This window comes from Castor canadensis, chromosome 4, assembly GCF_047511655.1.
Source record: "Castor canadensis chromosome 4, mCasCan1.hap1v2, whole genome shotgun sequence".
Taxonomy (NCBI): domain Eukaryota; kingdom Metazoa; phylum Chordata; class Mammalia; order Rodentia; family Castoridae; genus Castor; species Castor canadensis.
The window spans coordinates 166,738,594-166,750,285 of NC_133389.1; the positions used below are offsets into that span (position 1 = coordinate 166,738,594).

The window sequence follows — 11,692 nt, forward strand, 5'->3', positions numbered from 1 at the left end:
AATAAGCTAAATGTCCATCCAAGGAAAAATAAAGAAAATGCAATAATCATGCACAATGGGATTCCAGTCAGGCTTTAAAATAGAAGGAAATCCTGTCACTCGGATGACATCAAAGAACCTGAAGGACATTATGTTAATTGAAATTATAGCTCTATAACTGAAATTCTATAACTGATGTTTTTTTTTTTTTTTGCAGAACTAGGGTTTGAACTCAGGGCTTTGTGCTTACTAGGCAGGCGTTCTACCACTTGAGCCACTCCCTCAGTCATTTTTGCTTTTATTTTTTGAATAGGTTCTCTCTTTTTTATCCTTTGGGGTTACCTGGACTGCAATCCTCCTACTTACGCTTTCTGAGTAGTTGGGATAACAGGTGTGCACCACTGGGACCAGCTTTTTATTGCTTGAGATGGGGTCTTGTGAACTTTTTGCCTTGGTAATCCCAAGGCACATCCAGGGTTGAGAACCACTGAGAGGTTGTGAGAAGAGAGAAAGGAAAACAAAGGAGGCCACAGCAAGTCAGAGAGACTTTGAAGGTCAGAAGAGGGAACAGGGGCAGCAGGGAGGCAACATTGCCAGTTAAGCCAGCCCAGCCCTGGGTTCATAGGCAGAACGAGGGGACAGAACGTAGGTTGCACATGTGAAGCTTTTATTTTTTCCTTTTCTGGGACTTGAACTCAGGGCGTCATGCTTGCTAGGTAGGTGCTGTACCACTGGAGCCACTCCACCAGCCCAGGACATTTCTTTTATTCTAAACCAGGGTAGAAGCAGTTGCAGCCCCCATGGCAACTTGCTACCTCTTTTCTGGCAGCCAGGAGGGTTGCAAGGCTGGGCCGGGAGCCAAGGGCTGAGAGGAGAGGTCTGAGATGGTGAGGTGGGATGGGCCCTCACAGAAGGACAAAGGGGGAGATCTTTTGGGTCTCAGGACAGTGGGTCCAGGCAGGTGGAGTGCTCTTAGGAAGGTGCAAGGGGAGTCAGAGGGACCAAGCACCTTCCTTAGCCTTACAGTTACTGCTGAAAGTCCCGGAGGCACAGCATCAAGGGACTGATTTACACTTTCCCAGAGCCAGCCAGAACTGGAGGCAGCCTGCCCTAGGCTCCTCAAGGATATTGTCACTAGAGAGTTCCTTCCTTGGCCCAGACCCAGTGGTCACCCCCATCCCATCTTCCCACTTGAGCCTGAGCCCCTGGGTAGGACTGGGCAGAGCTAACACTGACTCTTGGGTTTTGGCAAAGTGTCTTGTGAGGAAGTACCTTCCTTCACTGCCTGATCAGGAACAAGTGCCTCTGCTCTGTAGCTCTGGGAGGTCTGAGGGGTGGGATCGCATTTAGAAAGATTAACCTATCCTTCCTGGACAGCTGGGCCTGCAGTGGCCATCGCCAGAGGGGAGGGTGGCAGTACAAACTGAGCATTGGCTTTGGAATTTTAAAAGCCTGATCCCCAGTGTGGGTGACAAGAACTCAGGACATATAGTGGATTTGGAAGAATATATGATGGGTCAGAAAATAAAAGCTCCCTCACCCCACTGGCAAAGATTCCATGGGCTGGGTGGGTTGGGGAATGAAGAGACTATACACACTTCTTGGGTCCCCAAGAAAAACCCTAGGCCCCCTGTTCCTGGATAGAGTATGGGAAAATAGTGAGATACAGAGGAGGACAGGCCGCTGGCTGTGTATGTCAGCAGATGGTCCTGAAACAGCCTCACTGAGGTTCCGGAAGCCCAGAGGGGTGCAAGCCCAGGAGCTGGAATACAGGCATGCCAAAATGCAGGCAGGTCTGAAAAGACTTTTTGAATGGAGAAGCACATGACAGTGACTGTGCACACTAATGGCCAACCAACTGACAACCATTTGTTTTGGCAATGGATAGATGTGGAGTCAAGGGACAAAGCCTTGTACTAGTAAAAATCTTCCCCTACTCACCAAACAGCCCCAGGAAAAGGTGAGGAAGAGACCCCAAATTGACTGAGATTGTGTTCTACCACCTGGTGAAGTGGGGTTCATGATAGAAGTTACATTTAGTATTGCAAACAAAAATGTTTCTTCCAGATAAGAATCTGTAGACTGGGTTTTACCTACTATATAAGTAATTAATTAAATAAATATCTTCTTTTATGGTTTTGCTATAAATAAAAGAGTTTTAAAAGTCAGTGGAATAACATTCTATGCACAAAACAAATGCCACTTGCAGCTTTTGTCAATTGCAGACTTTCCTTTGAGTCTTTGAATTCAGAAAGAATCAGGGATCTTGTCACAAGTTCAGGTTCAGTGATTGTAGCATTTCGAGCGAAACCTATAAAATCCAAGTTCATGGCTTTTTCTTTTTGGTTTTTCAATTGTTCATTCTCAAGGATCTGAATACAAGGCCACCCATCCCTGGGGACTGAGAACACTATTCACTGGTGAGAGCTGTTTTCTGGACAACAATGGAGGACAGACCTCACTCCAACAGGCAGCTCTAGAATTAAGTGCTGCTCCATGGTGAACCCCAGCAGCTCTTAAATGACAATGCCAGGAGAGTCCAAAGGCAGTGGCAAAGTTGTGGGGAACCACTAGCATGATTTCCACAGGGAAAAGAACAGCTGGAGTTCCCAAAAGTTTGAGGCATGAGCCTGCCATGGTCCAGAAGCCGAGGAATCCAGAGCTCCTGACTAAATCCATGGGCTGTGTGCTCCCTGCCCCCTTGGGGCCAATCCTGACCCAAATGGGGGAAAGGAATCTAAGTGCGCATGGAGCACAGACGGCCCTGGTTACTCCCAGTGCCTGTGGTTAAAGACCTGCAGGCTTGACTCAGCTGTTTTAATTTCATCATCCTGATGCACCGGGCTTGCCAAGGAGCCTTGGGAATATATGCAGGGCAAGGACAATTCGGAAGGACTGGAGAAGCCTGTGAGAAAAAGAGAAGGGAAGACAGTGACCAAACAGGGTGGGGGGCGGGGGTGCAGGGGAGTGCCGTCCACTGCCAACTGGGTAGAATTTGTGCCCTATCCTTTGGCAAAACCTCATCAAACATGCTACCAGGAATCTGCCATCATGTCAAATTTACTGAGATGAGCAATAAGTAGGTAGAAGCTCCTGCCTTAAACTCTTGGTTCTGAGGATGGAGATGTCATTCCACAAAGACTTATTAGCCTTCTTCCTTCCAACGCAGTTCCCAGCAGCTGGGAACTGAATGGCGCGATAACCTTTAAATCCTCCCAGCATCAGTCCACTCCACCTAGGAGGGCCTCCATGACCTCAACTGGAAATGGGTCAAATTGATGGCCTCATACTTTCCGTTTTTATGGGACTTCTCAGCTGTGAGTGAGGCCACTGCCATCTGCAGGGTACCCTAATCTGAGTTCTGGGGGCCCAGAAAGACAGAGGGGCTGCTCCAATGGCCAAGGGTGGAGCCTACCTGAATCAGAGCTGAACCAGTGAATGAGGGTGGGAGAAGATGAAGGCGGAGTCCCCCAGCCCCCTTCATTGGCTTCTGGGTGTGGAAGGTGGCCTGGGAGTGAGGACTTGGGTGTTCTCAGGCACTGAGGGCATCAATGCCGGCAGGGCTGAGCACCAGCGCCTGAAGGATGTCAGAGAGGGAAACCACGCCCAGGAGATGCTGGGTCTCATCCACTAGTACCAGCCGGTGCACCTGTGGGCCCACAATGTTCAATGAGGGGCAGAGCCTCAGGTTACTTCAGCTAAAGAGGCCTACCTCATGAAGCAGGAGAAATTTTGACATAGCTGGGGGAGCATGACCCAGTTGGTCATGGCTTTGACCACTCAGCTGGCTGTGGCCCTTGGCATGAGTGCATCATGGACAGGACCAGGTGCATACCAGTGTGGATGCCAAAAGTTGGTCATGAAATGTGATGACAGGTCAGGTGCCCCATGGACAGGGATGGCTGGAGCTGTTCATGGAAGAACCAGGCCACCTGTGTTGGGGGCATGCCCGGAGGGGCACCATATACCTGTTCCCGTGCAATCCTGTCAATGACGTCCCCCAAGCTCTCGTGGGGCTGGCAGGAGAGGACTCCCTCCAGACACAGTGTCCTCTGCCGCAAAGCTTCTCCCACACTCATGTCTAGGTGGTTGTAGGTTTGCTGGGCAGCCAGGTGCTAGGGCAGGGAGAGAGGAAGAGCTCTGAGTCACCTGGTCGCCCAGGCTGCAGCCCCACAGATAGCATCCCCTACACACTTGTAAAGTGTGTCCACAAAACTCCCCGTAGTCCTCACAGCCCAGCCTCCCTGCACACCCCATCCCCACAGACACTCACAATCACATCAAAGCGGGAGTAGAGGCCCACGACCTGACCTGCAGGAGGCAGGAGGAAAAAGAGAGGGCAGAAACCCATGTTAGAATTAGGGTGCTGCACAGGGGCCTGAGGCAGGCTTTTGAATGAGCTCCTGGAAATTCCCCCAGGCTGCTGGTTTTGTAATGGGACATTAGGCTGCCCTTACCTAAATCAAGGATCAACTTAGCATGACAGAGAGTGGGACAGCTGGCCTTGGGTCTCCTGATGAGATGTAATATGAGAACATGACACTACTTATAAAATACTCTATACTCAAATGTAGTCTCAGCTCATCAAGTCTAGATCTCATTTCTGGTTCACAGGAAACAGAAAGAGAGGGAGTGAACAGAAAAATCTAGAGGTGGGAGGTTCTACAGAACAACTGATCCAGGGTTTTCAACTGACCCGTGTCATGATGTAACAGGTTTATACTGAACAGACTTAAGGTACAAGAGACAGAAATGGAAAATGTGGACTTAAATTGAATCCTGGTTTGAGCAAATTAGCTTTAAAATAAGTTATTCTTTGGGGAAATGAGAATAAGGAGCACAAAAAAAAAAAAAGAGATAAACTGAATATGGCAATATGTTAATGGTTGTTAATCCAGACAATGGATATATTGGGTTCATTACAAATTTTTTTCCACCATTTTTACTCATTTGAAAATTTTCATAATTAAATATAAACTAAAGGTATTCATGACATCTAGCTTCATTATAATGAATAGAACTTTACATTTTTTTCAGTGCTAGGGATTGAACTCAGGGCCTTGTGCACGCTAGGCAAGTGCTCTACCAGTGAGCTATACCTCCAGGCTCTCTTTGAAATAGTTTATAGCCATAATCTAACCAAAGAAATATTCTTTATGTCTTGCTGACCCTTTCCAGGACAGAAAATTGAGATCTGGCCTGGAGTCCAAGATCCCATGACCCATTTGGGGATGAATAAAAACAAAAACAAAAGATCTGAGATCCTGCTGTCTCCTCTCACTATGCTTATTTGATTGCACATGATCTTACAAATCCTCCGGTGAAGTCAGAAAGATGGATGTCATTAAGATTCCCGTTTCACAGAAGAGGACACTGAGGCACAGAGAGACTAAGTAAATGGCCCAAGCATCAAAGCAGGCAGAGGCTTCTAACCCTAGTCCACCCTGGTCTCCTAATCTGTTGCCCCATAGGCTTCTGCACCCCTCCCCCATGTTCTCCCAACCAGGCCTCTTGCCCTGGGTGCAGGTACCAGATTCATTGAGCACAGGCAGCGCAGACACACGCCGGTCCACAAAGATGTCCAGTGCAGTCAGGACAGGTGCCGTCTCCAGCACCACAGCCAAATCTCGGAATGTGCCAATGCCTAAATCTTGGATAGTGCGGTAGAGGAAGGAGGGCCTGGGCAGAAGAGCACCCTGATGGGGTGGGGACAGGGTGATGATCAAGGTTAAGCAACCCCCAGAGGGCTCCCAGATCTTGCCCCCCCTCCCCCCCGACCTCCATCCCTAGGCTGGAAGACTTAGCCTCTTTGGCCATCTCCATGTCCCCTTCTTCCCGCTAGGCCTGGGCTCACAAAGATATGCAGGAACTTCAGCAGCCGCTTGTGTGTAAGGATATAGAGCACTGTGCCTGAGACCGGGTCCAGGACTGGCAGGCGATGGATCCGGTTCTTGATGAGGGCATAGACAGCTTCGAACAGGCTGTGGAGGTAGGAGCAGTGAGCCTGGGAGAGGTGTTGGGGAGACACCCTTCATCCCTGCCTCCTAGGACAGAGCACCAAGGTCTCCTTATCTGTCTGCTTCCTAGGATGAGGAGTGAGTTCAGGGCTGAGTGGGACAGAAGAAGGGCACGGCACAAGGGACTCAGGTGGATAGGTGATGCTTACCTGTCATTGGGAGAGATGGAGACCAGAGGCTTGAAGCAGCCTTGAAGGTAGATTTCTGCAGGAAAAGCCAGTGTCAGGCCAAGATTGCTGCCACCGGCCTCACCCTGCTTTCCTTCCACAGTACTCGAGGCTCCCTATTGCCTTGTGCCCGCCAGGAAATTCCCACTGCCCACCCTCTCCCTCAGACCCTAGGCCCCACACTCAACCCCACAGCCCCACTCCCCACTTACCCCTCCAGGTCTCAATCTTATGTTCTTCAATTTCATAGATCTGGACCTAGAGGCATTGCAGAACTCTGGCAGTCAGATGAGGGCACTGCCGGCACCAGGCTCCCTTAAGACTCCCCTGTGCCCCAGCCGACCTGGGCACCCCAGGACTCACCAGGGGGGACCTGTAGTAACGGTGCAGCACCAGGATGAAGTCTGTGATAGTCAGCATCCCTGGGGGGCAGAAGAAGGCAGAGGGGAGAAGGTCAGCCTATGACTTTTGTGCAAGGCAGGTTAAGGGACCCGCCCCCCCGACAGTGTCCTTGCACAGTCTGAGGTTCCCCCTTGTCATTCCCATCACGCCACCATCTCCCAGTCTCACCCACAAATCTCTGTTTCTTGCTGTCCCACAGAGGGGCTGCCCGCACACCATTGGCCACCAGGGCAAAGAAGGCTTTCTTAATCTAAGGGGCAGAAAAGAACGGGGGAGGGGGTGGGTGAATCTCAAGAGGCCCTCATCCTCCTATCACTGTCCTCAGTGATCCTCATCTGCCCCTCTGTTCCTTCTGCTGTCCCCATCAGGGTCCTTCCATGCGATCTTCTCACAGGTCCTCCACACGATTCTGCCTGTCTTTCCCTCATGATGACATACACTAGACAGGAGCTCTGTTGGGCACATTTGCTTGTGACTAGAGGCCTGAGGGACCTTCAGCCACACCAGGGCATGAGACACTCTCAGTGTTTCCACTTGGAGGTCAAGTATGTACAGACACCGCTTAAGTTTTGCTAATCCAAATACTAGCAGTGTAATTATTTTCATAGGATTTCTCTAGCTACATAGGTTTTTTTTTCCTCTAAATAAATTTTTTACGTGGACTTTAGGTTTAATCTAAATAAATTTTATATTGCCTTATGAGCCTCATCCTCAGCAATACTATTTATCCAGTCTGGCTGTATTTTTCTAACGCACATTAAATACAAAGTTATTGAAATAAGTGTATCTGTCACATATGAAGGGTGACACATACACCATGCTTTTGGCTTTAATAACCATCTGCTCCGCTATAATGGTAAGAATCGAGCCGGAGAGCTGGGTTGTATGCTGTTGTGCCGTTGCACGCTGGTTACCCCAGGACTTGGGAGGTGGAGGCAAGAGGACAGCAAGTTCAAGGATAACCCAAGCTACACAGTGAGTTCAAGGCAAATCTGAGCTACCTAATGAGACCCCATCTCAAACAAACGAATGAACAAGCAAACCAACCAAAAAGAATAGAACCAGAGACATTTGGTAGCTTCGCCTAATGGAAGAGCGGGTACCAGAGCACACACTATTCTTCTGTTATCAAGAGCACCCTACTCTTTTTCCTAAGCAATGTCTTACACTTAGCACTCTGTCCCAAACTCTTCTGAAGCACAGGCGAGCAAGCTTTCTGATCTCCATTTCAGAGGTGATGGAGGCAAAGTGACCAACCCAAGGTTTTGCAGAGCTGTGAGTGACTAAGGGGATGCTCAAAAAAGATCAGAGTCCCTCCCTCTCCCCACTGGTCTCCTTGAAGGGGACTTGCAGTGGGACAAGACACATCTTGGAGGGAATGAGTGGTGGCTGCAGAGCCATAGGAATGAAGGCTGAGCTCAGGTGGGGCAGAGCAGGGGCCTCACCTCCAGCATGGTGTCAAAGATGACTAGCTTGGAGCTGGTTGCCATGGCATCGTAGCAGGTGTGCTCCTGCATGAAGTGCATGTAGACCTGGGCCCCAGGCTTCTGCAGCTCATCATCCCAGCCCAGGCTGAGTAGTGGGGCCTGTGGGGATGGGGACGGAGCAGGCCTGCCCTCCTCAAGACCTTCCAGCTCACAGTCCCAGGCTTCCCTGGCTGGGAACTCTACAGCCAGCTCCAGATCACCTGTGCTGGAGCCCACAGCTGAGGCTGCACAGTCAGGCAGAAGGAGGTCCCACCCTTTGGGTGGGGTCTCTTCCATAGCCAAGGGAGCAGCTTGGGCCAAGGGCGTGGCCTTGGGGAATGTGGTCTCCAGCCTGATAGACTCAGCAGCTGGCCTGGACTGGGCACCTGTGGAGGGGTGGAGGAGAGAAGAAAGTGACTCCATCTTCCAAAGCACTTTCTCGCACGGCAGCGTTGGGGAGCCTGGGTGCTCTGGCCTCATTTGTAGAGGAGGAGTCAAACTTCAGAGTCACAGCAGACAGTGGTCTGGCCCATCTGTCTGAGTTGGCCACACTGGGCCCCTGGTTCTGCAGTACAGCTGCTCCCCGCCATGTGAGGAGACTGAGGCTACAAGATGAGGGTTTGGCCTGACTTGTGTTACGGAGTGGGGCTCCAAGGCAGTCTCCCAACCTGGGGTGTGGGATTTCCCACTGCCCTACTCCCACCTCCCCAGAACTGGCCTTGGCTTCACCTTCCCCCAAACCTGGAGGCTCCCCTTCCTCCACAGTCTTCTGCCTCATCCACCTGGATGCATTGGCCCCTTGTTCCCCACAGAGTCTTTCTGAGCTGGTGGTCCTGGTCAGTGATGGCCACGAGGCACTATCTCCTTGCTGTAGGAAGTTCATCTCTGGAAGGGAGTAGGGGGGAGGCTGTTCAGTTAATAAGGAGTAGTGTGACAGAAGCAATTACAATGCTATGAATTATAATATTTGCAAACTTCAAAGAGCTTTTCCTCCAACATATTTCTCATTTCATATACATAACAGTCATATAAAGGATGCATTATTATCATCCCTATTCTTCTAGTGAGGGACCAGAAACTCAGAGAGGTTAGGCAATTTGCCACAAATCACACAGCTAGGAAGTAATAAAGTCAGAACTGGCGTCCATGTCTTCAGTAAAGAGGAAAGGGAGGTGAGGGTCACACACTGGGGAAAAGGAGGGAGAAGGAGTGAGGGAGAGGGAAGAGAAAGGACCTCTCCTGACAAAAACCAGGCAAGGGAGTAGGGATTGGGGTCCCAGAAAGGTGGGGGACAAAGGCACTATGAGAGAAGAGGCTAGGTCCAGAGGGAGGAGCAGTCTACTTACCTTGATGCTCAGGCCCCCCAAAACTGCTCCAGGACGGGGTCTATGGGGAGAGGAACATCTGAAGGGCTGAGAAAATGCTTCCATCCCCAAACCCCAGATCGTCCCTGGGTGCGAGCGCACACACACAGACACGCAGACACCCACAGCCATATACCCACAGCGTAAACCCACCCTCAAACACACACACGCATATACACAGGCTCATGTACACAGAGAAAACGCAGACCAAACAGACATCAGCAGACACACACGCATTCACACGCCTGCTGGGGATCCTGGGGCCCAGCTGCCCCCGGCAGGCCCCTTGGGACCCCCATACCCCGCGCACCGCGTGTTCCAGCTTGGGCCAGCCCAACCAGCGAGCGAGTGCGCGACAGGCCAGCACTATTCTGGGCCGGCCCTGGCGCCTGGCCCGCCGGGATCGGATTCGCTGTCGCTGGGTGTCAGGCCGCAGGGAGGGAGAGGTGCCCGTGCAGCTGCTCCAGTGCCGCAGCCTAGGGGTGACTGGGGAGAGAAAGGGAGCATCTGGGAATCCTGGTGCCTGGTCCCCGGCTGCCTGCAGGGTGTCTCAGGACAAGCTAGAAGGACCCTGCTGTGGGGGAGGTGGCTTGGGACCTTGTGGGGACAAGGACACCGGGAGAAGTCCGGGTCTGAGAGCTACAGCCGGTCTTTGGCGCCAAAGCAGAAGTGGAGGCGATGGACCTCAATTTCCTTCCCTGTGCAAACTTCAGTACTGGGTGGCAAGGACAAGGTGCCCAGGTCAGAAGCTGGGGATAAAGTGAGGGGTTTGTGGGTGGTCCCCAGGGAGCAGCCAGTAGTATATCATACTCAGATATCTCCATCTGAGTCCCAGGAGCCTGTTCCTCTCTCAAGTGGGGGAGATGGAGTGGGAAGCTCTGGCAGATGAGAGGTGCGCAAATCCCCTCAAAGTTGTGATATGGGCTTGAGGAATCTGGAGGGACACCTGTTCCTACCCCTGGCTGGGCGATGGCTGGAGCTGCAGGAGCCTCAGCCCCTGTTACTCTTGTGTGTGCCGTCCCTGCATTCTCCATGCTAACGGATCCCAGCCTGGCTCTGGTGGCTGCTGCACTCCCTTCCTGAGCATTCCTGGGGCTTGAGTCAGTGTCCAAATGGAGAGTGCATATCCAGCTCACTGCCCTCCCTTCATCTTCTCCCCGGCCTCTTCCATCCCAGCCCTACAGTGGACTCTCAGGAACAGGATGACTGGATTTCTTGCTGAAATTATGGAACGCACTTCCCTTTCTCCTGAAAAGCACCTGCACTGCATACAGGAAGGGTGGAGGACAGAGCAGGGAAACTCTGCCTTTTCCTGTGTGTCTTGGATCACACAGGATCCCGATAGCTTGTATGTAGTCCCAGAAAGTGGAACTTCCAAAGCACAGCTAATGGGGACACCTCAAATGGTGATAAGACCATCAGCATGCAGTCTACCTTCAAGGGATCACAGACAGCACACCCCTGTATTTTGCTGAAACAGCAATGGTCCACAGCTGCAATATTTTCCTTGCTACCTACCGTTCAATCTCTAAACCACTTATTTAGGTTTGTTAAACCACTCATTTAGTACTTGTTAAGGTGGTGCTTTTGATCAGCACCACTTCCAAATGTCAAATTCTGCATTAGCAGAAAACATTGTTGGTTGCTGTAATAAATACATGTTAAGAATTCCTTCATCAGCCGGGTGCTGGTGGCTCATACCTGAAATACTAGCTGCTTGGGAGGCAGAGATCAGGAGGATCATGGTTTGAAGCCAGTTGGAGAAAAAAAAAAAGAAAGAAAGAAAGAAAAAAGTGAGACACTATCTCTCGAAAATATCTAACACAAAAAAAAGACTGGTGAAGTGGCTAAAGTGGTAGAGAGCACACCTAGGAAGTGTGAGACCATGAGTTCAAACCCCAGTACCAACACACACACACACACACACACACACACACACGAGTTCCTTAAACAAGAAAGTTTCTTTTTCTCTTTTATAATAGTCTGTAGATAGTCTAAAGATGAGGTGATTCTGAAACCCTCCAAAGTGTCTTCTCTCTTGGGTATAAGGTGGCTGCTGTAGCTTATGCCATCATATCAGCATTTCAGGCCAAAGAAGAGAAAAAAGGAAAGGGCAGCTCATGCCTCTTTCTTCTAAAGCCTGACCTGGAAGTTGCTCACATTGCATTGGCAAATTGTCACAGGCCGTATTTGTTTCAGGTAGAGTTGGTGGCACTGGGGTTTGAACTCAGGGCCCCTTGCTTGCTAGGCAGGTGCTCCACCACTGGAGCCATTCCCCTGCCTTTTTTTGCTTTGGC

At 50.7% G+C, this 11,692-nt stretch overlaps 1 protein-coding gene across 7 annotated transcripts; it reads right to left on the minus strand.

Moving 5' to 3' along the window:
• Positions 1-119: 119 nt before the first annotated feature.
• On the minus strand, positions 120-10,767 carry Prkag3 (protein kinase AMP-activated non-catalytic subunit gamma 3). 7 transcript variants are annotated; one of them, XM_074071755.1, is made up of 15 exons: positions 10,352-10,766; positions 9,706-9,881; positions 9,378-9,417; positions 8,761-8,916; positions 8,011-8,417; positions 6,734-6,815; positions 6,527-6,585; positions 6,376-6,421; positions 6,146-6,200; positions 5,834-5,960; positions 5,510-5,675; positions 4,253-4,290; positions 3,948-4,094; positions 3,395-3,628; positions 2,747-2,884 (listed from the first exon to the last, which is right to left on the minus strand). In XM_074071755.1, the coding sequence occupies exons 4-14, from the start codon at positions 8,912-8,914 to the stop codon at positions 3,512-3,514; spliced, it is 1,398 nt and encodes a 465-aa protein (XP_073927856.1). In that variant the 5' UTR covers positions 8,915-8,916; positions 9,378-9,417; positions 9,706-9,881; positions 10,352-10,766; the 3' UTR covers positions 2,747-2,884; positions 3,395-3,511. The 7 variants fall into 7 exon arrangements, with proteins under 7 accessions (XP_073927857.1, XP_073927852.1, XP_073927854.1 ...); XM_074071756.1 differs by lacking the exon at positions 3,395-3,628 and having other exon boundaries at positions 120-2,884; positions 8,814-8,916; positions 10,352-10,767; XM_074071751.1 differs by lacking the exon at positions 3,395-3,628 and having other exon boundaries at positions 120-2,884; positions 10,352-10,767.
• Between the last annotated feature and the right edge of the window lie 925 nt (positions 10,768-11,692).